Source organism: Sycon ciliatum, chromosome 1, assembly GCF_964019385.1.
Source record: "Sycon ciliatum chromosome 1, ocSycCili1.1, whole genome shotgun sequence".
In the NCBI taxonomy this organism is placed as follows: domain Eukaryota; kingdom Metazoa; phylum Porifera; class Calcarea; order Leucosolenida; family Sycettidae; genus Sycon; species Sycon ciliatum.
The window spans coordinates 72,245,270-72,271,714 of NC_088643.1; the positions used below are offsets into that span (position 1 = coordinate 72,245,270).

The window sequence follows — 26,445 nt, forward strand, 5'->3', positions numbered from 1 at the left end:
CTGAGCACACTACCATTGACCGAATGCATGCAGGGCACCAACGTGCACATCAGTTTCAGATGCATGGCCTACTCTGCACTGCTGGACCAGGCAATTCAGGCAGCAACGACCATCACACGCCGGAAAAACACCCAGTCGAACCAACCATGGTTCACAAAAAAACTTAAGACGCAACGTCAGCGAACTAACCGCCTCTATGTGCTCCACCGAAAGGAGCCACTCAACGATTCCTTACGAGCTGCATACAAACTCTCGCGCAACCTGTACCACCGGTCATTAAGAGCCGCCAAGGACACATACTTGTCAACGCTCGGATACACAATGCTTGGCAAGGAAAGAAAGGGTGGCTATGCGTGGTGGAAACGTGCCAAAGCAATATGCAATATTGACCAAACAAATAAAAAGGCAATTCCAGACCTGCAGAACGGCAATGAAATTCACAAAACAGATCAAGCGAAGGCCGAAACGCTGTGTACCTTCTTTGCCCGCCAATGCACCACTCAGTCAACGCCGCCGAATACTGTAGCAACTAGTATAACAATCAATGAAGCCGACGTCGATGGAAACAAATTTGGATTCGGAAACATACGCCCTGTTGAAGTCTTCGATGCAGCAAAGAGGCTGCAACAACATAAATCATCATCAGACATCAACCTGACAAACCGTATACTAAAGCAATTCGCAGATATCCTTTCCCAATCACTATCAGTATTGTTCAACTACAGCCTTGATGATGGTGTGTTCCCGTCCTCCTGGAAATCATCCACTGTAATACCGGTGTACAAGAATAGAGGTTGCGCCAAAGAGCCTACCAATTACAGACCTATATCCCTTCTCCCATGCATAGCGAAACTAATGGAAAAGATTCTCTCGGAACGTCTACTTCGATACTTGATGACCCAGGGTGTAATTTGTAAAGGTCAATTCGCATATGTACGCAACAAGTCTGTAACGGACCAACTTATCTTGCTAACCCAATCAATGGCTGTAAATATTGATAATGGCACTAATTTTGACCTGATATCTCTAGATTTCAGGAAAGCTTTCGACCGGGTCGACCACTCTATACTCCTAAAGAAATTCGGTAAGATTGCTACAGCTTCGTCAGTAAAATGGCTGAAGAGCTTCTTAGGGGATCGACAAATTGAAGTGAAGGTACATAGCACTAAATCGAAGAAGCGGAGCATCAACTGCGGAGTGCCTCAAGGGTCCCACCTTTCACCACTCCTATTCCTACTCTATATAAATGACCTGCCCAACGCTATGCAACATTGCACGCAATATTTATTTGCAGATGATGTCACCCTCCTACTGGCTTACAAACCTGAAGACACCCTCGCCAGTAGAGCGAACATGCAGTCTGATCTCGATGCATGTCAAACATGGGGCAGGAACAATGGAGGTGAATTCTCAGCAAGCAAGACATCCGTGCTGTGCCATAGAGCTATCAATGATACACCTACTGCAGGAATCCAATACCAAATGTACAATGAGCCGTTAACGGTGGTTTCTGAACTGCAACATCTTGGCATCACCTTGACCGACAACCTGGATTTCCGCAAACATGTCGCCTCAATAACTTCGAAGTTCAGATATCGAGTGCACCTACTGTCAATTATGTCCCAGCAACTTACGCCTTCGGCAATGATCATACTGTACAAAGGGTTCGTAAGACCTGTGATCGAATATAGCTGTACGGTGTGGTCGTTTGGATCTAATAAGAAACCCATGACCACTCTTGATCAATTACAGGCAAGGTTTGCTAGAGCTCTACTGAAAAAGAAAAAAATTGCATTTGATTACACTTCTTCCAAATCTGTCTTAAATTCTAAATGCTCCCTAGAGTCACTAGCCTATCGTCGTCAAATCATCAGTCTCACTACTTTTCACAGATATGTTTTCCATCATCGTGATTACCTTGCTGATTTCCATTTCAAGATTACGAATAGTGAGCGACGACCAAATAAAATCATTCTTCCCAAATTTAAATCATTGTCTAAGTCTCTCTTCATGTTCCGAACTGCTATTCTATGGAACTGTTTACCCCCCAGTCTAACATCGGAAGCCTCGCTCTATAAGTTCAAAGCTGCCCTCAGGAAATTTACAGCTGACTATGCTTATGCAATCAACGGAATTCCGCCACCTTGCAGTTGATTTTCCCCATTTCTCTCCTCATAAATCCCTACTTCTCTTTGTACATACATCTACATCTACTGTTCTTTCAATCAAATGAACCCCTCGATAGGCACATTGCCTTTGGGTCATTTCATAATAATAATCACGGGTACGTAACGTTGTAAGCACGTAGCAGGTAGCAAAGCGCATGTGCTTGCTTGGGGACAGTCACACGGTCTCTTTTGACGACGACGTAGTGCTATCAGGGGCGTCGGAAGGTATTTTAGTGTGGTACGGTTAGCCATCTGAAGTACAATTTGCTCGCGAGGGACGGGTGCCGAGCCGAAATTTTGGAAAATTAGAGCCCAGATCAGTGTGTTTTATTGATTCACGGGGTAGGTCTACCTGGGGCAAAAAGTGGTACGGTCAATACCGTAGTGATGTCCGACGCCCCTGGCTTAGGGCACTGGCTATGATGTAAAGGATTACGTGAGAATTCAGGTGACCTGCCATCACTGCATCAGCCAAACATACCAAGGCAAAGCAGGTAAACTACCGGCCCAATTCAGCCGTCATGCGCCTAGTATTAGTAAAAACAGTTGTAAAGTAACATCAATCAGGAGCTTTCCAGAGCACAGTCACAGACAATGGAACGGCGGCTTGACTCCTTGACCTCGGCTTTAAAGTATTAGTTATGGTTGTGCTTGGCTGTTCTGTCCGCAGCTCCTGACGGACATGACGGTCAGGACTTGTTGATAGCCAGCACTACTGTCAGAACAGTCGTTGCGATGGCGGCGCAAGTGTCACAACATTCAGGACAAGACAACCAGCCGCTCGCAACTACGATAGCAGCCTCATTCCACTCTCCCTCTCCCTATGGCAGTGATGGTGCCATCGAGTGTACCCAGTACAGTACAGACTCAGTAGATCCGAACCATCTACACCTGCTGCGCTGGTGAGTTGTCAAAAACCAGTCAAACAAGCTGAATCCCCATCTGTGTCTCGCACGGATGGCGTGACTAACAATCAACGAGTGGAAAATAGCATTTTCTTTTTAGTTTTTAGTTTTTACTACTGTCACGTACTACTAGGTGAAATCGTGCATCTCGTGATGAGACCGTGTACGTGACGTGACGGTCAAGGCAGCATCGAACCTAGTCGAAAATCATAATGACTGTAGGGAGTTTTAGCGCTGCCCTCTGCGTCCATCCGTCGCTCGCAGGCGGTCTTCAGCTGGGCTCCGACCCTGGTCAGGCCCCGAGCCGCAGCACAGGGATTTGGCGATCGAGAGTTTGTACGATCATAGAACGACGTCCGGAACACTCGAAAGGACGATTGTATAAATATACTGTAGGCTTCTGCGTCCCGGGCAGAAGTCAGTTCACTCATCTTCCTGGAGTTGAAGGGATTTACCTCAGCGGTCGACATACCGAAGTGGACTTTGAAAGTGGCGAAGAAGACAGTGAGTTGCATGTAGGCTGTGTCTCTTGTACTGACTGTTGACAGTGTGCTGTAATAACGTTAGCCTGCTCTTTACGATAAGGACGATACATCAATCTTGAGTGTTGGTAGACGCATGATGTCGACCATAGTCTAGCATGCCATGTAGCTCGCTAGATATCTACATTTTATGCTGACCTTTCGTACAAACTTCCAGTCAACTTCCCATCACGCAGGTGGTTCATATTATTGGGCATATAAACCCCATATAAACCCCATATAAACCCCATATAAACCCCATATAAACCCCATATAAACCCCATATAAACCCCATATAAACCCCATATAAACCCCATATAAACCCCATACCGTTACCCCGGAGTCAGGGCTGAAAACATAACAAGCTGTCTGTCAGTTTTGTATGAAGCATTGAAGGTCAGCATAAGTATTACATCCCACTATTGCGCATGTCATGTCCATCCTCCCCCAAAGATCATTGCCAGAGCATGGCGTAGGACTACTATTAGCCAGCTATCTCGTAGACTCTAGATTTAGACGTAGATAAATACAGAGCTGCTATCCCATGGTCAGTCAGAGTGGCATACCGGCCAACCTCCAAGCCTCAATGCCTTGACGCTCGATGATGTGAATCCTGAAGGTTCCCTGAAGTTCTGGTGAGGTTCCCGAAAGCACTACAAAAAAGCGAAATGTTTTGGCTTGGCCAGCCACACTCTTAGCAGTGCAAAACGAAGGATTGTTTTGGATGAATTCAGGCCAGTAAAGGGACAGATCTTGTTTTCTCAAGACACCAACATAGAACAGCACAGCACAGGACTAACAAGACTGCGTAGAAAGCGGTGAAGAGAGAGAGGGCTTCATGTCCACCGGAACATTGTTGTTTCTCGTCTACGCAGTGACTATAGTGCACTGAAAGCCAGGATTATTGTAGCACGTTTTTATCTGGACTCTTGTCAAGATGATCCTTTTTTGGGAGTTTGCATAAAATCTCTGGATCCTCAGTAGTTCATCGCTTTTCCGAGGGAAGACCCAAAAAGACTGATATGAGTTGACAAACACAGAGAGAGAGAGACAGAGAGAGAGACAGAGAGAGAGACAGAGAGAGAGAGAGAGAGAGAGAGAGAGAGAGAGAGAGAGAGAGAGAGAGAGAGAGAGACAGAGACAGAGACAGAGACAGAGACAGAGAGAGACAGAGAGAGAGAGAGACAGAGAGAGAGAGAGAGAGAGAGAGAGAGAGAGAGAGAGAGAGAGAGAGAGAGAGAGAGAGAGAGAGAGAGAGAGAGAGAGAGAGACAGAGACAGAGACAGAGAGACAGAGAGACAGAGAGACAGAGAGACAGAGAGACAGAGACAGAGACAGAGAGAGAGAGAGAGAGAGAGAGAGAGAGAGAGAGAGAGAGAGAGAGAGAGAGAGAGAGAGAGAGAGAGAGAGAGAGACAGATAGAGCTAGATGTCCTACTCATAGTGATAATGTTGAGCCATTTCAGTGACAGCCAGCAAGCGATTGTGGCCAACCCCAAACTACAACCTCCAAAATACAAGTCAAGGCAGAGACATTCAGTTACAGAATAGATCCCATTGATGCTTATCCATACTTTCAATTGTCGATACTTTAAATTACCCACACTTTCTGCTATCATTGCCTTCAGTTATCCATGCATGCAGCCATTCCGAGGCTTTCAGTTACTTGCAATTTGCTCATGAAGACCAGGTGTATGAAAGCAGTATAAGCCAGAACAGTGAACAGGAGTGTTCATCCAATAGAAGTACTGCTGGCCATTTGTGTACCAGGTGCAGTTCAGGTTCTCACGGTGTGCGAATCAAACTGATGTGCTTTCGAAATGTGCAGTACGCGCTTGTTTTGGGCATTGAGCACTTTGTGTGCAGAGAGGACTTAACTGTGTAGCGGAGCGTGTATTCCTATTATCCAGGCATCCAGTTTTTAGTGAACCCTGCTTAAAAACTCGTACAAGTGAAGCCTACTGTACTTTGCCAGTATTTCCTATTTGCATGCGCCTCCCTGGAAATGCTGGTAATGTTGCTACAGGGCACGCGATTACATTTTCATCTGGGGTATACTATTTTCAATTTGCGGGGGGCACTTGGTACCATGAACACTGGTTGTGTCACTCCATAAGGCCACACCGTTTTTTATCTATGTTTCGCGTCCCCCGCGCGCACGTATTTCACAGCCGGAGTTTTTTTTTGAAATAAAAAAAACGGAACAATTTTTTTTGTTGAAAATGCAATACAAATTTAATGCAAACCCAGAAAACCGGAAAATGTATAACCCAAAAGGAAAAAAACGGAACACGATTGTTACACGTAGCTATTATGTTGGCATTAGCTATTGGCGGACTATGCTCGGCCAATCGTCAAATTATGCTTTTGATTATGCCACAATTATGCCAACAAATATGCTGAATTATGCTGAATTAGGCTCGGTTCCACTATGTATTCACGCTGTACATAGAGGATTGAGAAATAGCCATTGGCGGACTATGCTCAGCCAATCGTCAAAATAATTATGCTTTTGATTATGCCACATTTATGTCAACAAATATGCTGAATTATGCTGAATTATGCTCGGTTCCACTATGTATTCACGCTGTACATAGAGGATTGAGAAACCACGCATACACACACGGCCATGCCCTAAGCATAATTTTTGTCTAAACCGAAAGATTATGCCGACCTTACACGTTGGAATCCGTATATTATGCCGGAGCATAATTTTTTGACGAAATCCCAAGATTATGCCAAAATATTATGCCGGCATAATCCGCCAAGGGCTATGACAAGGAGTCGTAACTGGGGTATTAAAAAACAAAAACATCTGCAGGCTTTCTGACAAAGCTGTATTATGCCCCTAAGCATAATTTTTGTCTAAACCGAAAGATTATGCCGACCTTACACGTTGGAATCCGTATAATTATGCCGGAGCATAATTTTTTTGACGAAATCCCAAGATTATGCCAAATATTATGCCGGCATAATCCGCCAAGGGCTAGTTGGCATCAATTAAATATTAATTTTATTCTATTTATCGCATGATTGTACTCAGCTCTCACACATGTACATATACATGTACATGTGTGTGTAATACAGTCGACCTACCCTTATAACGATATTTGCGTCAGACCAAGAAATATTGTTATAAGGGTAATATTGTTATAGGGGTAACTGGTTCATTAAATTTTCATACACATACGTCATAATGCATGGATTTTGTTTAATTTTTTACACTCTTCGTAGCATAAAAAACTGACATACATGCACATCATGTACACAGCAAGGTGCCTGCTGGTGCCCCCATTGCATTTCGTCATGTCCCAGCGACTTATCAAGTGAAGCTTGCCCTGCCTGGATAGTGGGCTGTACATCTTCCCTGCTAGATATTGTTATAAAATGGAAAATGTTGATTGGTCAGCCCATTTGATATCGTTATAGGGGTAAAGCATACCCCGCAAGACAGTCGGAAGAAAATGGATGTGCAGCAGTTGACAGCTAGCGCAGAGAGAAGACAGCGCTATCGGGACCAAGTTGAAAAGCATGTTACAACACTACCTCCCCTGGAGAAGGAACACCTTGATGAAGGCTGGACTTCAGTTGCAGGAATGATGCATGCCTCGGGATTGGCAGCTGCGGGAGAACTGAAGCTGACACGGCGTTATAGACACGGTTGGGATACGGTGATGGAAGAACTCTCGGAAAAGATGAAAAATCTGCGACTCCGCACGATGAACGCTCAGGACACCCACCAGATACAGAAACTCCGTGAGGAGAGAAACCAAGTCTCGCACCAACTGCGACGTAGAGCCAAGGAATGTGCATCTGCAGACCTAGACAGAAAAGTATCAGAGATCGAACAGCTGAAGGATGATGCCCGAATGTTCAGAGCTGTACAACAGCTACACAAGAACAGAACCAAGCAGGCCGTTGTGGCTGACCAAGATGGCAGGCTAATAGTCCAACCTGAGGAAATGGCTGAAAAGATAGCAGAGCACTTCCACGCTGCTCTCTCAAACAGCGACCAAGAGAGACTGAGCATGGCTGACTATAACATGGGCGAAATGGAAAAGCCAATCGCGACGATCGAAGTGAGGAGAGCAGCAGCACGGCTAAAGAACAACAAGTCACCTGGGCCAGACAAACTCCCAGCAGAACTATTCAAATATGCGCCTGACAGCCTTTTCACATATCTTGCCGAACTGTACACCATGTGCGTTGAGACAGGACAACACCTGACACTTGGCAGTGGCGAGTTAATCCCGCTGCAGAAACCAGGAAAACCAAGAGGCCCGGGAAGTAGTCTGAGACCCATTGTTCTGCTCAATGCCCTGCGCAAGGTACTTTCTTTAGTGGTTCTAGCACGAATAACCCCCCGAGTTCAAGCTTATGTATCGCAAATGCAGAGTGGGTTCAGACCGAATAGAAGCACTACAGATGTAGTATGGGCTCATCGATGGATCGCTGCACGCTGCCAGCACCTGCAGTTCAGTATAAGTATTCTGGGTATCGATATGTCTCGCGCCTTTGACACTATTAGTCGCCGGAAACTCGTCAATGTGTTGCGGTCATTCCTGGAGCCAGATGAGGTGCGCCTGGTCCAGCTCCTGGTTTCAGATACAACACTATCAGCACGCATCAAAAATACCCAAAGCCGACCATTTGCAACAACATCTGGCACCCCACAAGGTGACTCGCTGTCACCCGTGTTATTCATCATCTACCTCGAGACTGCACTGCGCCATGTTTTCTCCTGTATTCCACCTCGACCTAATCTAGACATCACCCTCAACCTGCCGCCGTCCCTAGGTTATGCCGATGATGTGGACTTCGTCAGCACCAGTTCTGAGTACCTGGACTCGATCCTTCCTATTGTTGGCGACTGCCTCGCGGACTGGGACCTGAAAGTTAACCAAGCCAAAACAGAATGCACTACTATCCAGAGGAAGAAGGACCGAGTGGAGGAAGAGTGGAGGCGCACACGCAAGCTTGGATCCCTTATTGGAGACAAAGAGGATGTCGCACGCCGAATCCAGATTGCTTCGGGCACATTCAACAAGATGTGGCCATTGTGGTCACGCGGACATCTGGTCTCCGAAAAGCTACGGGTGAGGCTCTACGAAGCCTTCATCAAGCCTCTGCTGATGTACAACGCAGGCACATGGGGCCTCTCAGACTCTCAGCTGTGTACTCTTGACTCGACATATCGGAGACACCTGAGAGTTGTTGTGGGTATCCGCTACCCACAGATAATCAGCAACGATGACCTCCACCGCAGAACAGAGACGCAGCCCCTAACTGTCCTGGTTAAAGCTGCTCGGATGCGACTACTCGGTCACATCTGCAGACTGGACAAGGAGTCCCCAGCACAAATGGCTATGACATCATACTTCCGGCAAACAAAGGACGAGAAAAAATTCCGTGGCCGGCCGCCTTCCACACTCCCAACAATACTGAGAACGGACCTCGCAACAAAGGGAATGAAGCTGCAGACGGATAAAGATCTCTCACACATCAGGGACCTGGCAGAGGACAGAGCAGTATGGCGGCAGCTTTTCCGCACCTGAGCCTGCAGAGGAATGCCCGGATTTGCCCAAACGGAACATGACATGATGTACGGTGAATTCAATGGACAATCTGATATATTTCTTCAATATCCTTTGCCTCCTGTTTCTTTTTTCCTGCCTTCGACCCCGCTGCTCTGTGACCCTTCCCTCGCTTTCTCTTGTCCTTACTGTCTTTTGACTTGTTGAGCGGCCTGAGCGAATGCTAGGGGTGGATGTGTATTATGTCGATTTGTTGATTTTTGTAGTAACACACCCTGATGCAAACGCGGAGAGGCAAATAATAATAATAATAATAATAGGGGTAATATCGTTATAGCAATATTGTTATAAGGGTAGGGCATTGTATACGAAAGTCAATGGAGTGATTTGGTTTGGCAGAAAAATATCGTTATAAGGGTAATATCGTTATAGAGGTTATCGTTATATGGGTAGGTCGACTGTACTAGTAAGCTGGGCCGCAAGTCACACAATCATCATGCCGCCTGTGTTTGGACCACAAGCATGGCAGATGGGATACACTCATGTATTCATGTACATGTCAATGTACATGTTTTCGTGTACATTGACATGTACATGAACAGTGCCGCGTCGCTTCATTGTACACAAATGCAATGCGCGTACACTGTTTTTTTATGGCTTTTTATTTTTTTCGCCCTCCCTCATTGATTTCATCGAATAAGGTGACGCGAAACATAGAAAAAAACGGCGTGGCCTAACAAGCATATACCTAGTTTGATGTCACATTAGAGAGGTTCTGCAAAACGAAAATGTGTACGAACTTTCGCTCTACGTCACGAAGTGAGAAACTTCGCACGAACTTTCGCAACTTTGGACGCGAAACTTGCAGGGAACGCGAAATGAACTTTCGTAGGAAGTTTCGTGAGATTGGGTCATGTCGTACGTGCACTTGGCGCGTGCAAACTACGAAAATGTGCAGAACACAAAGTTCGTGCGAAAATTCGTACACATTTTCGCAAGGCCTGTCGCGAAACTTCGTTCGAATTTTCGTTGTGCAGAACCTCTCTAATGATGTCACAATTATGTCACAATGATGATATTTGCTCATAACTGGGCCACTATACAGTGTTATCACAATGATGTCACAATGATGTCATTCAATCATATCCACTACTGTAAAAGCCATTATATAATTTATAACGAAGTGCTAACTCTAATGAGTTAACGAGGAAAAATCTGTCGTTAAAATAGAAATCGTTATACAGAAATCGATACATATACTTTCCTATTGAGCGTTGAGAATGAGTGAGAATCGTTACCTTTGGTACACGTAAACTAGTCAATTTTGGGAAATCGTTATACTAGTATGCGCCTCGTTAGAATAATGGCTTTTACAGTATACAGCGCTGTAGTGTAGGAGTATGTGCCGATGTATTTGCCAGTGAGTGAGTTAGTCCAGCCGATCATCCTGCAATTCTGAGAATGATGATTGTGTGTTGTGTTGTGTTGTGTTGTATCCCCGTTCTGTACAGGTACAGGTACTCTACACACTGACACTGTCTTGCACTGATCTGCAGCCTGGCAGGATGGTGTTGGACAACCGTCATGTTCTCATTGGTATGCTACTTGCACTACTGGTGACAGAAGGGAGCAGTCAACTTGGTAGCGGCGGTGAAAAAGATCTTCCTTTTGTGACGGAGGGATGTAAGTTTTCAGTTTAAATTGATGAATCTTCAGTGATACAGGAAAAGGTTTTGGTTGGTGTGTATGTGGGGGGGGGGGGGGGGGGGGGGGGGAGGGGGGAAGGGAGGGATGACCTCCAAGTAGTAACCTACTTTGAAGCACTAATACACAATATAATACATGTACTTGTGATCCTCCTAGCAAAGGCTACATTTTGTTTATGACCAGAGGGTCTGTACAACGTACTAGCTACAGGTATTTTGTGCAGCACTGCCAACTGTTCTTTTTTCTTCTTAATTTTTTATTGAAAACCACGAACCTTCAGACATGTGAATATTCACATAATATTATACAGTGTACATGCGTATATATATATAAGGCAGCACAGAAACGGCAGTGGTGGTGAGGCCTGGGCAGCTCGTCCGACTGTGTCTGGATGAGGCTCATACGTTAACCTTGAAGGTTTGTAGGTACCCTGTATGAGGTTTGTGCACCTACGGAGGTCTGCAGTCAGGCCTAGGTATTCCAGGGTGTGAGAGCGAGCAGCGAGAGATCAGGATCGTGGGGTATAGTCAGGTGCTGTGGCAGGCAATGTCTACTGTAACTGGAAGCCATGGTTCACCTAAAGCTGTTGTAGAGTGTGCAAGCTTCACAAGAACACCGGGGGCCTCGGTTGTTGGCAGCATGGATCAGATCTGGGGAGGCCCTGCGATGTAGTGCAGCTTGAACAGATATTGGAGAGCTGCCAAGAGCCGTGTTGCAGGAGCTGGAGGCTTTGGAGGATGGTGCTAGGCCACAGGAGGTGCACGGCACACTGCTGAACCTTGTCCAGCTAGGCCATGTTGGTCTTGGCTGCGCTCGACCAGGCCAGTATGCTCAAGTAGTGGTCGCACCAAGCCCTTGTAGACTCGCACCTGATCAGTGGTGGCTCAGAATGGCTGCTGCCTTTTGTCGGAATTGACCCAGGCTTTGGGAGGCGTGTAGTGCAACGCTACGGGTGTGTCACTGTAGGAGAGATTGAGGTCGAGTCTGACTGTCAGCAGCTTCAGAGCGTCTGTTTTCGGCAGTGCTTCGTTTCCAAAGGTGACAGACGGAACGCAGGGAGGAACTTGCTTGCGATGCAGAGTCGTGTGGTGCATCTTGGCTGGCTCAAAGAAGTTGCGCCACTTGCGACCCCACTCGTCTAGGCTGTTGAGTGACCTCTGGAGGGATGCAGTAGACTGTTGTAGATGGTTGGTGGGTTGTACAAAGCTGCACAGTGTGGTATCATCTGCAAACCTGCTCAGTTGCACTCAGCCTGGAGTCAAACAGTACTCAATGTTGCAGGTGTACAGGAGGAAAAGGCTGGGTCCTCAGATACTGCCTTGTAGGGCACTAGCCTGGATGGGGTGAGCATCTGAAGTGTGGTCCCCAGCCACCGTGTAGAATGCAGATAGTTCCGTTGGTAAGATAGTCATCATTAGCAATACAAGTAGATTGCCATCGATAACAGCCTGCAATGCCTTACACCGCACTTCTGTGTGCGGTACCCGGTCAAACGCACCGGCAACATCCACAGCGAGGACCTGGACACAGCCGCCAGTACTGATGGTGGGGATCCATTCATGTCGGGGAGCAATGAGGACGTCCGCCGTTCCTCTACCACGGTGGACATCCGAACTGGCTGTTTGGCGGCAGCTCATGGTTCTGCCGGTAGTTGGCCGGATGTTTGCTGACAATCATGCAGTGGCGGATCCAGGGGGGGGCCCAGGGGGCCTGGGCCCCCCCTTTGAAAATTTCGACCTTGGTCTAGGATAACAGTAGACTGTAGTGAGTGTAGAATGAGCGCTCGAAATGACTTGGCGTATCAAGTGGGTCACGCGTGCGGGGTACTTATACGTGTCCGGGGTCACGCACTAGCACTGTACTACATGTAGTCAGCGCGCTGTGTACAACTACTGAGTACTGTACGCACTGCGACCTGAGGACACGGCCGCACTTCAAACATGTGAAAAACGTGCCAAAAATGCAGGGCCTGGTACATAGCGCAGCGATCGCGTTGGGCTGAAGTCCTGTATGGTGCACGGTGCTGTCGACTTCGTCCTTCCTTTTTTCTTTTTCACTTGTCAGAAACTAAACGCTCTCTAGCTCTCTACTTCGCTTGTAGCCAACGGGTTACCTTCAGATATGCGATGAAGAGGAAAGCGTCTGACATCAGGTCATTCTTCAGTGGACCGGTAGATAAGAGAGCTCGCGTTGAAGAGCCATCCAAAGGTCCGTTGCGGCCGCTGTCGAGTGGAAATGTTCCAGTGCAGTTTGAAAATGTCGTGAGAATGGAATAAAACTAGGGACCGCCGGATTCTGCTCGAAAAGGTGGCATATTCTGCTCAAAAAGCAGTGAAATTGGCAGAACCATACAAACCTTATGGCGGGCAATTCCTCGAATTCTGCTCCATTTTTTTTATCCACATACCAAACATGCATGAAACTTACCAGAAAAAGTACCGAATTCTGCCAATTTTTCTGCCGGCAGAATCCGCCGGACCCTAAATACAACAGCTCTTCACAACTTCAGGACTTTGTTGTTGTATTAATTTTGTTGTTTTGCTTTGGGGGGGGGGGGGGGGGCGGCGGATACCTTGGGCCCCCTCTTCGGCCAAGTCCTGGATCCGCCACTGCTACACAGCAATGAGGGAAATGTCTATCACATATTACAACAAGGTGTGAGGGTGAAAACAGGTGGAGCGTTTGAAAGCTAACATTACACTACATGTGTGTGTGGGTGTATAGGGGCTAGGTGAAAAGTGTGCGAGCAGCTTTCTTGCAATTTATTAAGGCTCTTTGTTTTTTCTCTTTGTTTGATGTGTCACAGAAAATGAGTGTTTTAACCCGCCGAACATCACGGACGGTAGCAGAGCCTGGACAGGACACAATCCAGGAGACACGGTGAGTTTTAGCCTAAAAAGTAACGATCACTGCAGGAAGGAATTGAGGTGGAGGGGTTTGATGCCTGGATTGCAGCACAAGCCACGGTCACGCAGGGTCAGAGAAGCCAACTTCTCAATTATGCCCTCCCCCCCCCCCCCCCCACAGGTTCACTATCTTGGTAATAGGTTGTTACCGTTGTACAGACATCAAAGCTGGAAGTAAGTAGTATGATATTGAGACCTCTACAACTCACGCAGATAGGCAAGTAATGCAGTTGACTGCACATATTTGTCGAATAACGTTAGGTGAAATATAAACCGTTTCAGGATGCCAGATTTCCGCAATTTATAGAGAGAACAGGGATACTGAAATGAAGAATGTTAATGCGCTCCTCAGCAGGCACAGAGCAACAGTCGAGTTATGATTCAGACATTTTCTTGTGGCATTCATGAGGAATCAATCACCACAATGGGGTATAGCTAGAACAGAATCAGGCCGTACTATATATTCAAGTAGAGAAAAGAGATGTCTCCCAATTCTAAATTCTGAACTTCACCTCCTCACAATCTCTTGTAACTAGGGGTGAAACGAACGAACGAAAGTTCGAATATTCGTTCGAAAAATTTGAAAACGAACGAACAAAGCAAGATTGATAAACGAACAAGCATAAAGGTCGCTTGTGACTAGATCACGAAGGAGCCGCGGAGGTTGGGAGATTGCGAGCTTGCACGCTGATCGACTGCGTCTGCCTTGATGATCACTTGAAGCAAGTTGAAGGAGTTGAGTGTCGCGTCGGGACAAAATTTCTTGAAATATTTCTGTGTGTCCGTTTGAGGTAGATTTGTACTCGTAGTGAAAGGATTCGAGTCGCTTGTAACATCTGTTCCTGAAAGCAAACGTTCACTCGTTGCAATCATGTCAAAACGTTCCAGCCTTTCATCGCGGTCCGGAGTTGGAGCGGAATTTGATAAAGTGGTCGGGAAAGACGAAGGCCTTTTCTCAATTTCAAAAAGGTTCTATCACACAGCAGAGCGACGACGAGCAATCTTCGTACCCACCTCAAGAAGTACCATTCTCCTGCTCTGACGACCTGAGCTAGCGATGAGAAGAAACTCTCGTCCGGACGATGGTGATGGACTTTGCAGCTAAGCTAGCTGCAAAACCCTGTGATTCAGCGCAGGCGGGCGCGATAAAAAAAATATTGCTGTTCTGGCAGTGTATCATGCGGTCACTGAGCATTCTCACTTTCCCAGTGATTCTGGCCTCTGGTTCTAGAGCTAGCTTACATGTAGATCTACATGCATGATCACAGTGTTTGTTTAGCATCACACCGTCAATACTGAACTGTGGCTAGCCAAGTACAGAGAACGCCTGTACTGACAGACTGCATGGTCCATGAAATACATACTGGTAATGGAGAATGTTCGTTCGAGTTCGTTCGTTGGTGTGAGAGTTCATTCGTATTCAAAATTCGATATTCATTTCACCCCTACTTATAACCCTGCTTCAATGATGTTCAAATGCATGCACAAAACTCATTTGCTCTTTGTAACTGGGCTTGCTGCCCGTTTGATTCTCAGAATTAAAATAACTGAAACAAAGACAAAAACTACAATGGAGAGACGTGAAGCTTTGGTTTGTTTGTGTCTTCCTGTTGTCAGTGTATTTCTTTGTCTCCCTCATTCATCGGATAAACCTCTATGGCTACTCTGTGTCTGTGCATGCAGGCTACGTACGTTTGTGACGCAGATTTTGTGCTGGAAGGTGCAAATCCTCTATCCTGCCGTGACGGCACGTTTGATTGGTCTCCCCAAGCACCGGTTTGCAGGCGTAAGGCATACACCTTGTGACAAGTACATCTTAGAATAATCTGCCTTTCGCTTCAATCTTTTCCTCCTTTTCCAAGTACTTGCAGACTACGTTGCAGCCTGGATAATTTACACATAAGGGTCCCCCGACTTAAACACTCAATGATGGTCTCTTTGCTGCATAAGTCACTTGAAATGTTCACCAAATTTCGGGCCTGGCCCACCATCAGCATAAAACGGACAGCTAATGCTAACAAACAATGAATTGCGTAGATATGTAATGAGGTGCTGTCGTAAAGTGATGAGCAGAGTGCAAAAAATGACGGTACCGGAAATCTGTCAGTTTCTTTCCATCTATCTGTGTGTCTTTCTACCTGTCTGTCTCTCTGTTTGTCTGTTTGGTTATCTCCATCTGCCTGTCTCTGTCTCTCCATGAAATTAAAATTTGATGAACTCAGTACTTGAGGGTGATTGATAAATATACTGCCATGTACTGGTGTTGCTTTTATTGCAGCTCGGACCTGTCCTCCACCGCCTTCAACCCGGAACGGTGTGGTCACAACAACAGGACTGACGATTGGATCTATTGTGAGTAGTGATCATGATTGAATCACTGCATATGTCCAAAGAATCCACAATTACAGAGTTTGGCACAAGATTGTGATCGTACTGACACATGCGGTGCACTTCGTTCAAATGTTTATTGTCTTACTAGACAATGCTGATCTGCTTGTACCGTAAAGTCCGCTGCAAACGCCCACTTCGCAGCAAATGCCCACCCCAGCGGGTCCATACTATTTTCGTCTTTTCAGGTCAATATAGTTGTAGAAAACTGGCATGAAGGTCGAATGCGTACGAGAACGACTGTAACGCCTACAAACTGGCTTTGTCTTACCAGAAGGCTCTGCCAAAGTGTTTGTCATTATCATGCTGCGAAGAAAAAACTTCTCTCAAGATTTCCTTTCATTCGATAAATGAGTCGTCTTTGTTATTAGTTCGTTTTCCATGTGGTAATGCCTTAGAATCAATCTTGTTTTCAAATCTTGAAATTTCTGCAGTGCCACGATGTCGCGCTTTCAGAACGGAATGGTGATTGTTCTGACGAAGAGTCATTCAAAGACTTCACCGGTCGCAGTATTGCAGTTGCAAGTCGAACAGGGGGGATGTCACAGAAGCTACACCTACAAAGTCGCTGCTTACTTGTTGAAAACTCTGAAGTGCTCGAGAAAAACCCTTGCCTTTGCACGTTGCGTGATTTGGAAATGACCGTCAGAAGTGTATTTGGTTCCTGCAATACTCTGTTCTTCGCTACCTTGTTATTCGGAAGAAACTCCCGTTTGGATTTGCGAAATAAAACAACCATCATGATAGAATCACTACGAGCTAACTTGTAGCTAGTGCCAAGAGTACATAATGTACTCTTGCTTGTGCCCAAGGAGATTTTGAAACCTGGAAAGTGGACATAGTTTCTCGTAGCAAAGCGCTCTTTGCGCTACGGTGTGAGATGCACTTTCGTACAGAAGGGGTGACAGTGCATGGGGTCAGTGAGTACAGGCCAGCAGATCTTGCAAAAATGGGGTGGGCATTTGCAGCGGACTCTACGGTATACAAGTAAGTTACATATTTGTACAACTTAGACAAGCAAGGCGGTACAGATGCCAAATAGGGTACAGGGCGCCTTCTAGGTTCACTGTGCCATATGCAGTCCAAGACGCCATGGACGATCCAAACGCATCGTGTGATCCAGCCTGAAACACATTGGAGAATTGCAGATGCTATTCAATCAGTTGTGTTTTCCTGTTTAAGAAGCTATACGCAAAAGACGTGTCACGTCACAAAGTGACATGGTCCGTCTCATCACATGAACACGCATGACCGTATATATGGATGACGGGTCGTACAACCTTACATGCATGTTCAACGTGAATGACTGGATAGCATGGACAGATGCAAAATGTACAAGACTTAGTAGGCAGCACGTGACCAAATGACCAATTGTGAACGTATGCACGGGTGACCAAATGACCACATGTGAACGTATGCACGGATGAGCAGAGGTTGTACATGAGTATGCATGCAAGAAGCACATGAATGATCCCAGTTTAGCACATGAATGATGACAGTTTAGCACATGCAGGTCAACATGCCGGTGTCACGCATCGGCCTGAGTTTTATTTTCTTCCTTATATTATATTCCTGAGACAATGATGCCTGACTTATTATGATTTCTTGCATGATGATTCATAACATGCAACTCTCCACTGGTAAACACTGTAGTATTATTCTTATGTTATCACTGTGGTATTGCTGATGATGGCTCCTGGCCCGAAACATTTGGTTGAGATTACAGAATTTGCAGCAAAGAGACCACTTGCTTTGATGATGATGTGGGTTTTTTCTGTTTCATGAATTGGCTGCAGTGGAGTTTGCGTAACTTTTAAGAAATTTAGTATCATTTCTATATTAACAATGTAGTATTACTACAGTGGCCCCTTTATCACGAGTCCACCACCATCAGTGCTACGGAAATTCTCCTGGATTAGGGAGGGTGCTGGACTACAAAATCTGATTATCTGCTGGAATGTGCATGAAAAGCACATTTTGGTTGCTGAAAATTATGCTGGTTTATAGAGGGACGACTGTACTAGGATGGTACTGCAATGGTTAACCCCTTGAGCGCGGGGCTGTTTGTCAGTGCACCACGTAAGAAAATGGTCTTTTTTGAAAATATTCAAACCTTGGCTATGTCAAGTTGTGAAATCTTTGGGAGCCACAACCACAGGCAGTGGTACACCTGTGAAGTAAAAGAAAAAAAGGCCCAACCCTGCCCTGCCAGCTATTTGGGCTTACGGGGGTCGCCATGGCAAATAATAATAATATTAAAGAACTAAAGACTATAAAATTAAAGACGGGAAGTGCCAGCTTCGGCAGCAACTAGGGAGGCAGAAGAAGAGACAGGTGCATGTACAACGAAAAGTGGTAGGTAGGACCCAGACCAGCACTCGACAACAAGAAGAAAAGCGAAAATCGGCCAAGGCACGCCAGGCCGAGCGGCATACTCAGGTCGATTTTTGAGAAATTGCACCAATTGCGTGGTATGCGCGCGTAAAAAAGAGAAAAAAAGAGCTGTGCTGATCGCTGTACATCGACAGCTGGGAACTGAACCCGGGACCCCTCGTACACAAGGCATAGTCACTACCAATCGGCTGACAGACCTGAAGACTGAAGATACGGGCCATTAGTTTGTATATAAGCGCATGACGTACTAGTACGTCATCCATGGGGCACTGTGTGGGTGTTATGACGTACTAGTACGTCATCCGCGCTCAAGGGGTTAACATTGTGGTCGTATTATTACGTTGGTGCTGCAGGCAACATGGACATGTAGAAACCCTTATGTTTTGGTCGGAGATGAAGATGCTGTATGCCTGCCCGGTGGTGTGTGGTCCAGAGATCCACCAACGTGTGAAGGTAATGTACTGATGTGTATGGTGACTATGTTCTGTCGCCCTTGTCGAACAATGGTTGGAAAAAACTGGCAGATTCTGCACGAAAAGCAGTGAAATTGGCAGAACCATGCAAACCTTATGGCAGGCACTTCCTTGAATTCTGCTCCATTTCTTCACCCACATTCCAAACATTCATGATACACACCAGAAACATACCTTACATCTATTAGACGCGGGTTCTAGCCAGGAAAAATTGTGATGGGGTAACTTACAGTTCTATCTTCTTTTTTTTCTTCATGTTTCACTCACTGCCTTGTCACACTCACTGCCTTGTCACATGACTGAATGCCATGTATGGGCACAGCAAGCACCTGGAAGGATCGATTTGTGGCTGCATTTTCATTGTGTGAACTGATGAGCACAAAAATCGAAAAAAATGAGTAGGGTGGTGCGCTATCACTTATCACTTATTAGAGTAGGGGCGGGGTGTGTGCACCCCCCCCCCCCCCCCCGCCCTCCACCACCGCTTTTGCAAACAACCCTGTTAGATGGCTCGTAAAGGGTTAAAACAAAGTTCCATCCCTTCTTTCTTACTAGTATTGTGTGTTTTATCCAGCACACAGACTACATGCCACCAATAACTATTAAAATCCTACTGACGTAGATGTCACAAACACCCTGGAACAGTGTAGGTACTGTCATTTGAACTCTGATTAGATGCACCCCATGGGCAGTAAGAAAGTGTACTGGGTATACGAGTTACTTCCTATCCTAACATACTTCAGTTTTTGTCACTACACCCGTGCGCCAGACAATGCCCAAGCCAAGCAAGAGTATGCCTTAGCGGTACTAAAAAAGAGAGTAAATTATCGTGTACGTTTCCAAAGGGAACTCACGACGGCCGCTAACACCCGGTAAATCCTAGCTGCAGATGCAACGCCTAACGGTGGGGGTGAGGGGATAAGTCTCACAACCACTGGCACAAGTGCCGAGAAACCCCAATAGCTGCATCCATGTACCCCTTGTGCCTGGCCACAAGTTCCCAGTTGACTGTGGGTAGCAGCGCGGCTGGAAAAACCGCTCCCAGGCAGGACTTGAATCAGGTACCTCTCATATCTCCATCATGGTCTTTGACCAACTCACTGTGCCTGCCTGGCAATCGGTACTAAGTCAGTAAGTGGGTTGTTCCAGTGTAGTTCAGCCTGGTACATGTACATCATAAATAGTGTGTGACCTTCCAGCCAAGGAAGTTCATCAATGTGTGATGTCACTGCGTGTGTGTGTATGTATGTGTGTGTGTGTATGTGTTGTGTGTGTGTGTGTGTTGTGTGTGTGTGTGTGTTGTGTGTGTGTGTGTGTGTTGTGTGTGTTGCGTGTGTGTGTGTTGTTGGCTATCTTATCTTTGATGTCATGTACAGTCCCATGTTACGCACCTCTGCCCAGGAATTTCTACGAGCAATCTCGAGTCGTCACTTCAAGCATCCCAGTACCTCACTGTGGACTGTCTGCAGCTGATATTATTGTTGTCGTCGATGAGTCAGAGAGTATGGTGGAGAGGAAAGATTGGCTTCACCAAGTCATGAGAAATCTTGACGATTCTCTAAAATCACGTGGAATTGGACTGTACCCCGGCATCGCTAACCAATACACACTGGTCGGCTACGGCCAGTTCCATTTCCCTGATGACACACGCCCTATTGCCATGCCACGGGTGATCCTGGACTCAAGTGGAAACCGATTGTATGGAGTGGACGGCTTTGAACAAGCCTGTGCGAAGCTGCAGTCCACCGGGTCCTGGGAGGATGGTTACAATTCCATCAGGTTTGCCCTGGAGGATATTCCGGAGCTGCGTTTGCGCCAAGCTAGAGTTGCCCCAATCGTCATTCTGGTCACTGATGAGGATAGAGATCGTCACAGAGATGCTACTTCTCTGACAAGAAGCGGCATAAAGAAACTCATTCGAAAAAGTGGAGCACAGTTGGAGTGTATTGTGGACAACTCTTTCCTGATGAATGGCCGTGAAGGATATGGCATGGATGCTGGCGGTATGGTTTACAGAAGTGGCCCTGACCCGAACACATATGAGAAGGTTCCTGTGACTGGCAATCCTCGTAGTGTGACTGGCTATCGCCATGCCAACGTTCGCCGGGATTACACTCATGTCGCTTTGGAGCTTGGTGGTGCTGCATGGGACCTGAAACAGCTGCTCCAGGCCAATACCAAAGATGTTGCTTCGGTGCAAGCATTCGTTGACCGGACAGTGGACATGGTGGAGCATCGTGTTCACAAGTGTTGCACATGCCAGTGTGAGCGCATCGGTATAGCATCGTATCTGAGGTGCCAGAATGCTGCAACAGCTGCAGAGTGTACTCAGGGACGCATTCCAAACGTCTTCCGCAGGAATCGGGTTCCATGATCCAGACTGATCATCAGCCACGCTTTCCACCCCTGCATTTTGGGCTTGTCTAGTCACATGCAGCTGTTTTTACACATTCTCAATTTACTTATACTCCTCAAATTACCCCACTGTATCTTGCAGTACTGTGAACCATCATTTTGAAGATTGCTGCACGCATGGCCAAAGCCGCTAATGTCGTATACTCGTTGATTGGCGGTGTTGACGAGAACATGCGGTACTGGAACTGGCCGGTTTGTCCGCCGGTAGAAGTAGCCAAAGCCGACCAGACTGTACTGGTTGGGAATGCCAGGGTAGAGACCAAAGCGAGCGTGTGGAGTCTCTCCTTGCGTGCTGCCTGCATGCTTGCCGACTCATTGCACACAATGATGATGTCGGCAGCTGTTTGCCCACAGTTAGATGACCCAGCTCTGGTTGTCAATGTCTGGTCTTGCCGGAGAAAGTCCGCCGGTAGTGGTGCACCGCACTTCACTGCACATCCAAAACAAGACGGAGAAACACAGTAGCAGACACGGTGAGAACAGAACAGAGCCATGCATTTGACCAGAGCCATGCATCAGAACGAAGGGCATTCGGCCGCAAGGCATGACTGCTACAATGCAGTGTCACGGGGCATAGTGAGCTGTATTGAACTGGACAATCCCCCCCCCCCCCCCCCCCGCCCCTCATTCCCTGTCAGTCCTATTGTGCCAGCGAGGCAAAGAGTGCTTACACACAACACCGCGTACCGGCCAGTGCTAAGCCTTGACTGACCTTCGCATGTCGGTGGCTTGGGTGTAGGCCTGGGCGGATAATTAATGCTAGCATTATAAGTACTAGCAATAGTGTGCGATTTGCAACGGGCATTATTCTAGCATTATAACACTACATTTCCACAAAAGTGGCATTATACTCAAAATTAATGGCCCTTACTTCTGCGAAAACCAGGCTTGGGTGAAAATCATCTTTGTAGAAAAATGATGTTTTGTAAAAAGGTTGTGTCGCGTGGACGCTCGAGTGCATGCGGAACCAAAGACTTTGAAAGAGAACCTCCCTTGTACAGTTTGAAGAAGTAGCAGTCATGGCAGGAAGGGTTTCAGCAGTCAGAGAAGTCAAAGGGCTTCCGGTAGAATATTCCCTGCTACTCCTCTACTCTAGTCACAACGAAGAGTTTTTGAGCTGATCTCCTACACTCAGGGATGGCGAAATTTCTGCGCTAGCTGCTGCTTGCGGAAAATGGTGAAGAAATCGTCTCCAGTTAGAGTCGTGATGGCGATAGCGAGGAGAACCTGGACGACATCGATCCAGCCAATCGAAGTACGGAGATACTAGCAGTTTCTGGGCCTCACACAAAGGGAACACGCGCAGCAGAGCTCATAGTATACATACGTTTGCAGCACTATTGAAGTTCACGAGGAAAAAGGCTTGAAGCGCAGTGTGAAAACTGTTTTGAATTGAAGTCCTTGGCGATGAAGTGCTACTCTGAATGCCAGGCGAATGAGCGAACAGATCGAGAGGCCTCCACTCGAGACTTTCCTCGCTGGACAGCTAGCTGCAAGGGCCCCGCCCGGATTGCAGCATAAAATTAGCAATAATTATGATAGGAAAGGTTTGCTCCCCACACCGGAGCTCGCGCTATTCCGCCGACTTTACTTGACACTTGACTGACTCACGACTGCCATCCAGAGCACACGAGAAGTCCATCGAACCTTCGACTCGGTAAACCTGCAAGAAAGCACCACTCCCTGCTCAATACACAGTGTTTCGGGGAATTCACCCCTCATCAGTTGAGCTTGAGTAGGCTGAGGAAGATTGTGCCTGAAGAGCACCACTTATATAGTGCTCTCCAGGCACAAACATCACCAGGGATACAAACTTACAGAGACGCTCCGCTTCCAGCGCGACAAACACCTCGTGAACACCAGATAGCAGCGTGAGTCAGTGAATTCCCCGAAACACTGTGTATTGAGCAGGGAGTGGTGCTTTCTTGCAGGTTTACCGAGTCGAAGGTTCGATGGACTTCTCGTGTGCTCTGGATGGCAGTCGTGAGTCAGTCAAGTGTCAAGTAAAGTCGGCGGAATAGCGCGAGCTCCGGTGTGGGGAGCAAACCTTTCTTACAAATCATCGCCGAAGTCGCAACCACTACTTCGTACTGTTGTGCCCAGCGCGGGCTTGCGACTAGTTGGTTTGGAGGTGACAGCGTTGCGAATGACCGAGGGTCCTCGACGTCTGTCTCACCGTCCAGGAGCGACACTGACTCACGCTGCTATCTGGTGCCGGTTCACGAGGTGTTTGTCGCGCTGGAAGCGGAGCGTCTCTGTAAGTTTGTATCCCTGGTGATGTTTGTGCCTGGAGAGCACTATATAAGTGGTGCTCTTCAGGCACAATCTTCCTCAGCCTACTCAAGCTCAACTGATGAGGGGTGAATTCCCCGAAACACTGTGTATTGAGCAGGGAGTGGTGCTTTCTTGCAGGTTTACCGAGTCGAAGGTTCGATGGACTTCTCGTGTGCTCTGGATGGCAGTCGTGAGTCAGTCAAGTGTCAAGTAAAGTCGGCGGAATAGCGCGAGCTCCGGTGTGGGGAGCAAACCTTTCTTACAAATCATCGCCGAAGTCGCAACCACTACTTCGTAATAATTATGATCATGATTTTCTAGCATTTTCCATGCAGTCTACGTAGAACTACGAAACGTGCATGCACTGCCGGCCAGGACGTCAGGACTTGTTGTACAAGTACAATCATGTAACAGTACAAGCCATGTAAAGTCACATCATCCATGGACCTGGCTATGGTAGATCTACATGCATGGTATCGCCAGGTCACCAGTGCCAGTGGTCACAGTGTCGGACCGTCAACCAGTCGTAAACGCGTTGCAATGATCGATGGTGCACGGACCAGTGTGAGTGTCACTCAGATCAGGACCTGTATATGTAGCTGTCGACTGTCGTTGTCAAGGATTCATCCAGGCCAGGCCATTTCAGCCGGGTTCGTTTCAAAAAATAAAATCCACCTGTCGTCTGTTACTACTACTACTAGTACTACATGACATTGTACTGTATCAGTCATGTAACACTAGTACTAGTAGACTACCATGACTACCGGTACTAGTAACTGAATCTGTTTGGGAGGGCCATGGACCACGCATGCATGGACCGTCCTTGGTAGATCTACATGGTATGCTTGAACTTGTTTTGTTTGTCTTTACAATACAATCATGCTCTGCGGCTGTGATCTTGACACGGGGATCAGGGAATGCTGATTAGGTTGAAATCGTGTCTTCCATGATGAGACCATGTACCATGACCATAATGACAGTACAGGGTAGCATCAAAACGACCGCGCGTAGGGCATCAGCGCCAAGCTTAGCGTTCTTCAGTCGCTCTCTCGGATGCACTCCAGCTAAGCTCTGCCTCGCCCGGGCCGCGCCTGGGGCTTCCGGAAAGGAATATTTGGCGAAGAAGTCTGATTTGGATCACAGAACGCCCGGAACACTCGAAGGGCAGTATAAATACTTGAAGGTTTTCCGATGCGCAAAGAAGTCACCCATCTTCCTGGAGTCGAAGAGATTTACCTCAGCGGTCGACATACAGAAGTGGACTTTGAAAGCGTCGAAGAAGACAGTGAGTTGCATGTACTGTAGGCTGTGTCTCTTGAACTGACTGTTGACATTGTGCTGTAATAACGTTAGCCTGCTCTTTACGATAAGGACGATACATCAATCTTGAGCGTTGGTAGACGCATGATGTCGTCCATAGTCTAGCATGTCAAGTAGCTCGCTAGGTAGATCTACTAGGAATAATAATTATTAGTACAAGTATACATGTACGTAGACGGGTGTACCGTTAGGTATGCCACGTCCATCTTGTACTGTAGATCTACCGCAGATCATTTCCGGAGAACCGGTAGAGAATGGTGGAGGAACCTGCGTGTTTGGTAGATGGAGATGAATGCAGAGCCGCTGCCCCCAGGTCATTCATAGACCCGGGCATATACCGATCCACCCTCGAAGCCCCAGTGCATTGACAAGGGGTGCATACTCCCTGAATTTCTGGCGAAGTTCCTGCATGCACCATGAAACAAAATACAAAGACTTAAGTGTTTGGCTTAACCCTCAACACTTGTAGCAGTGCAAAACGTATGGCAGAGAAATTCAACACAGTGGGGGGACGCTTTTTTTTTACTTCTTGAGGCACTAAAACAGAACAGCACAGGACAGGACTAATAAGACTGAGTAGAAAGCGGTGAAGAGAGGGAGGGCTTCACGTCAACGGGAACATTGACGTTGCTACTACTCGCCTACACAGTGACTATAGTGCACTGAAACTGCCAGGATTGTCATAGCCAGTCTTCTGTCAAGATGATAATGTTTGGGAGTTTCCATGCCGGAATCCCTGGTGATTCATCGATTTTCCGGGACTTCCCCATGGTAAACCGGGAGGGGTTGACGAGTGCACAGCGAGTTCCAGGTCACTTTGATGGTGTCGAGCGACTCTGCATGCCAGTGACAACCACAGAATGAGTAGTCAATATTTATTGATTCCATGATGCCAAGTCATAAGAATACCAGGCAAAGGAGTTGGGTCACCAGGTAGAGCCAGGTTTTGCTTATCCATGCTTTCAGTTTTTCATGCCTTCATTTATCCATTCTTTCAGTTATCCAGCCTTTCAGAGGTATCCACACTTTCAGTTATCCATACTTTCAGTCATCCATGCTTTCAGTCATCCATACTCCAAGTACCTTCAAATATCTATGCTTTCGGTCATCCATACCTTCAGTTAACCATGCTTTCAATTATCCAAAATTTGAAGCCATAAAAGTGACATGGTCCATGGAAGCAAGGTAAACCCTTCTGTGCTTGCTACACACAACAGAGCAGCGTACGAGTACGATGGCGATTGTCCAACATAAACAATACGAGTACTGGCTCTTTGTAAGTCAGCTGCTGTTGAGATTTTCAGCATGTGCAAGGCAAACTTACGGTGGTGGGCTTTTGGAATGTTTAAGAAAAGTTTTCCTGGAGACAAAACTGCAATCACACTCAAGAAAAGAACACATTTCTTCTGGTTGTGCCACTCAATACACTGCAAATACTGTG

General features: G+C 46.8%; 1 protein-coding gene across 1 annotated transcript; it reads left to right on the plus strand.

Annotated features, from left to right (window-relative positions):
• The first annotated feature begins 3,309 nt into the window (after positions 1-3,309).
• Positions 3,310-21,623, plus strand: LOC135805295 (uncharacterized). The gene is made up of 7 exons (XM_065319316.1): positions 3,310-3,577; positions 10,639-10,810; positions 13,641-13,714; positions 15,424-15,526; positions 16,019-16,092; positions 18,876-18,975; positions 20,372-21,623. Exon 7 carries the CDS (start codon positions 20,500-20,502, stop codon positions 21,367-21,369), a length of 870 nt encoding a protein of 289 aa, XP_065175388.1. The 5' UTR covers positions 3,310-3,577; positions 10,639-10,810; positions 13,641-13,714; positions 15,424-15,526; positions 16,019-16,092; positions 18,876-18,975; positions 20,372-20,499; the 3' UTR covers positions 21,370-21,623.
• The last annotated feature ends 4,822 nt before the right edge of the window (positions 21,624-26,445 follow it).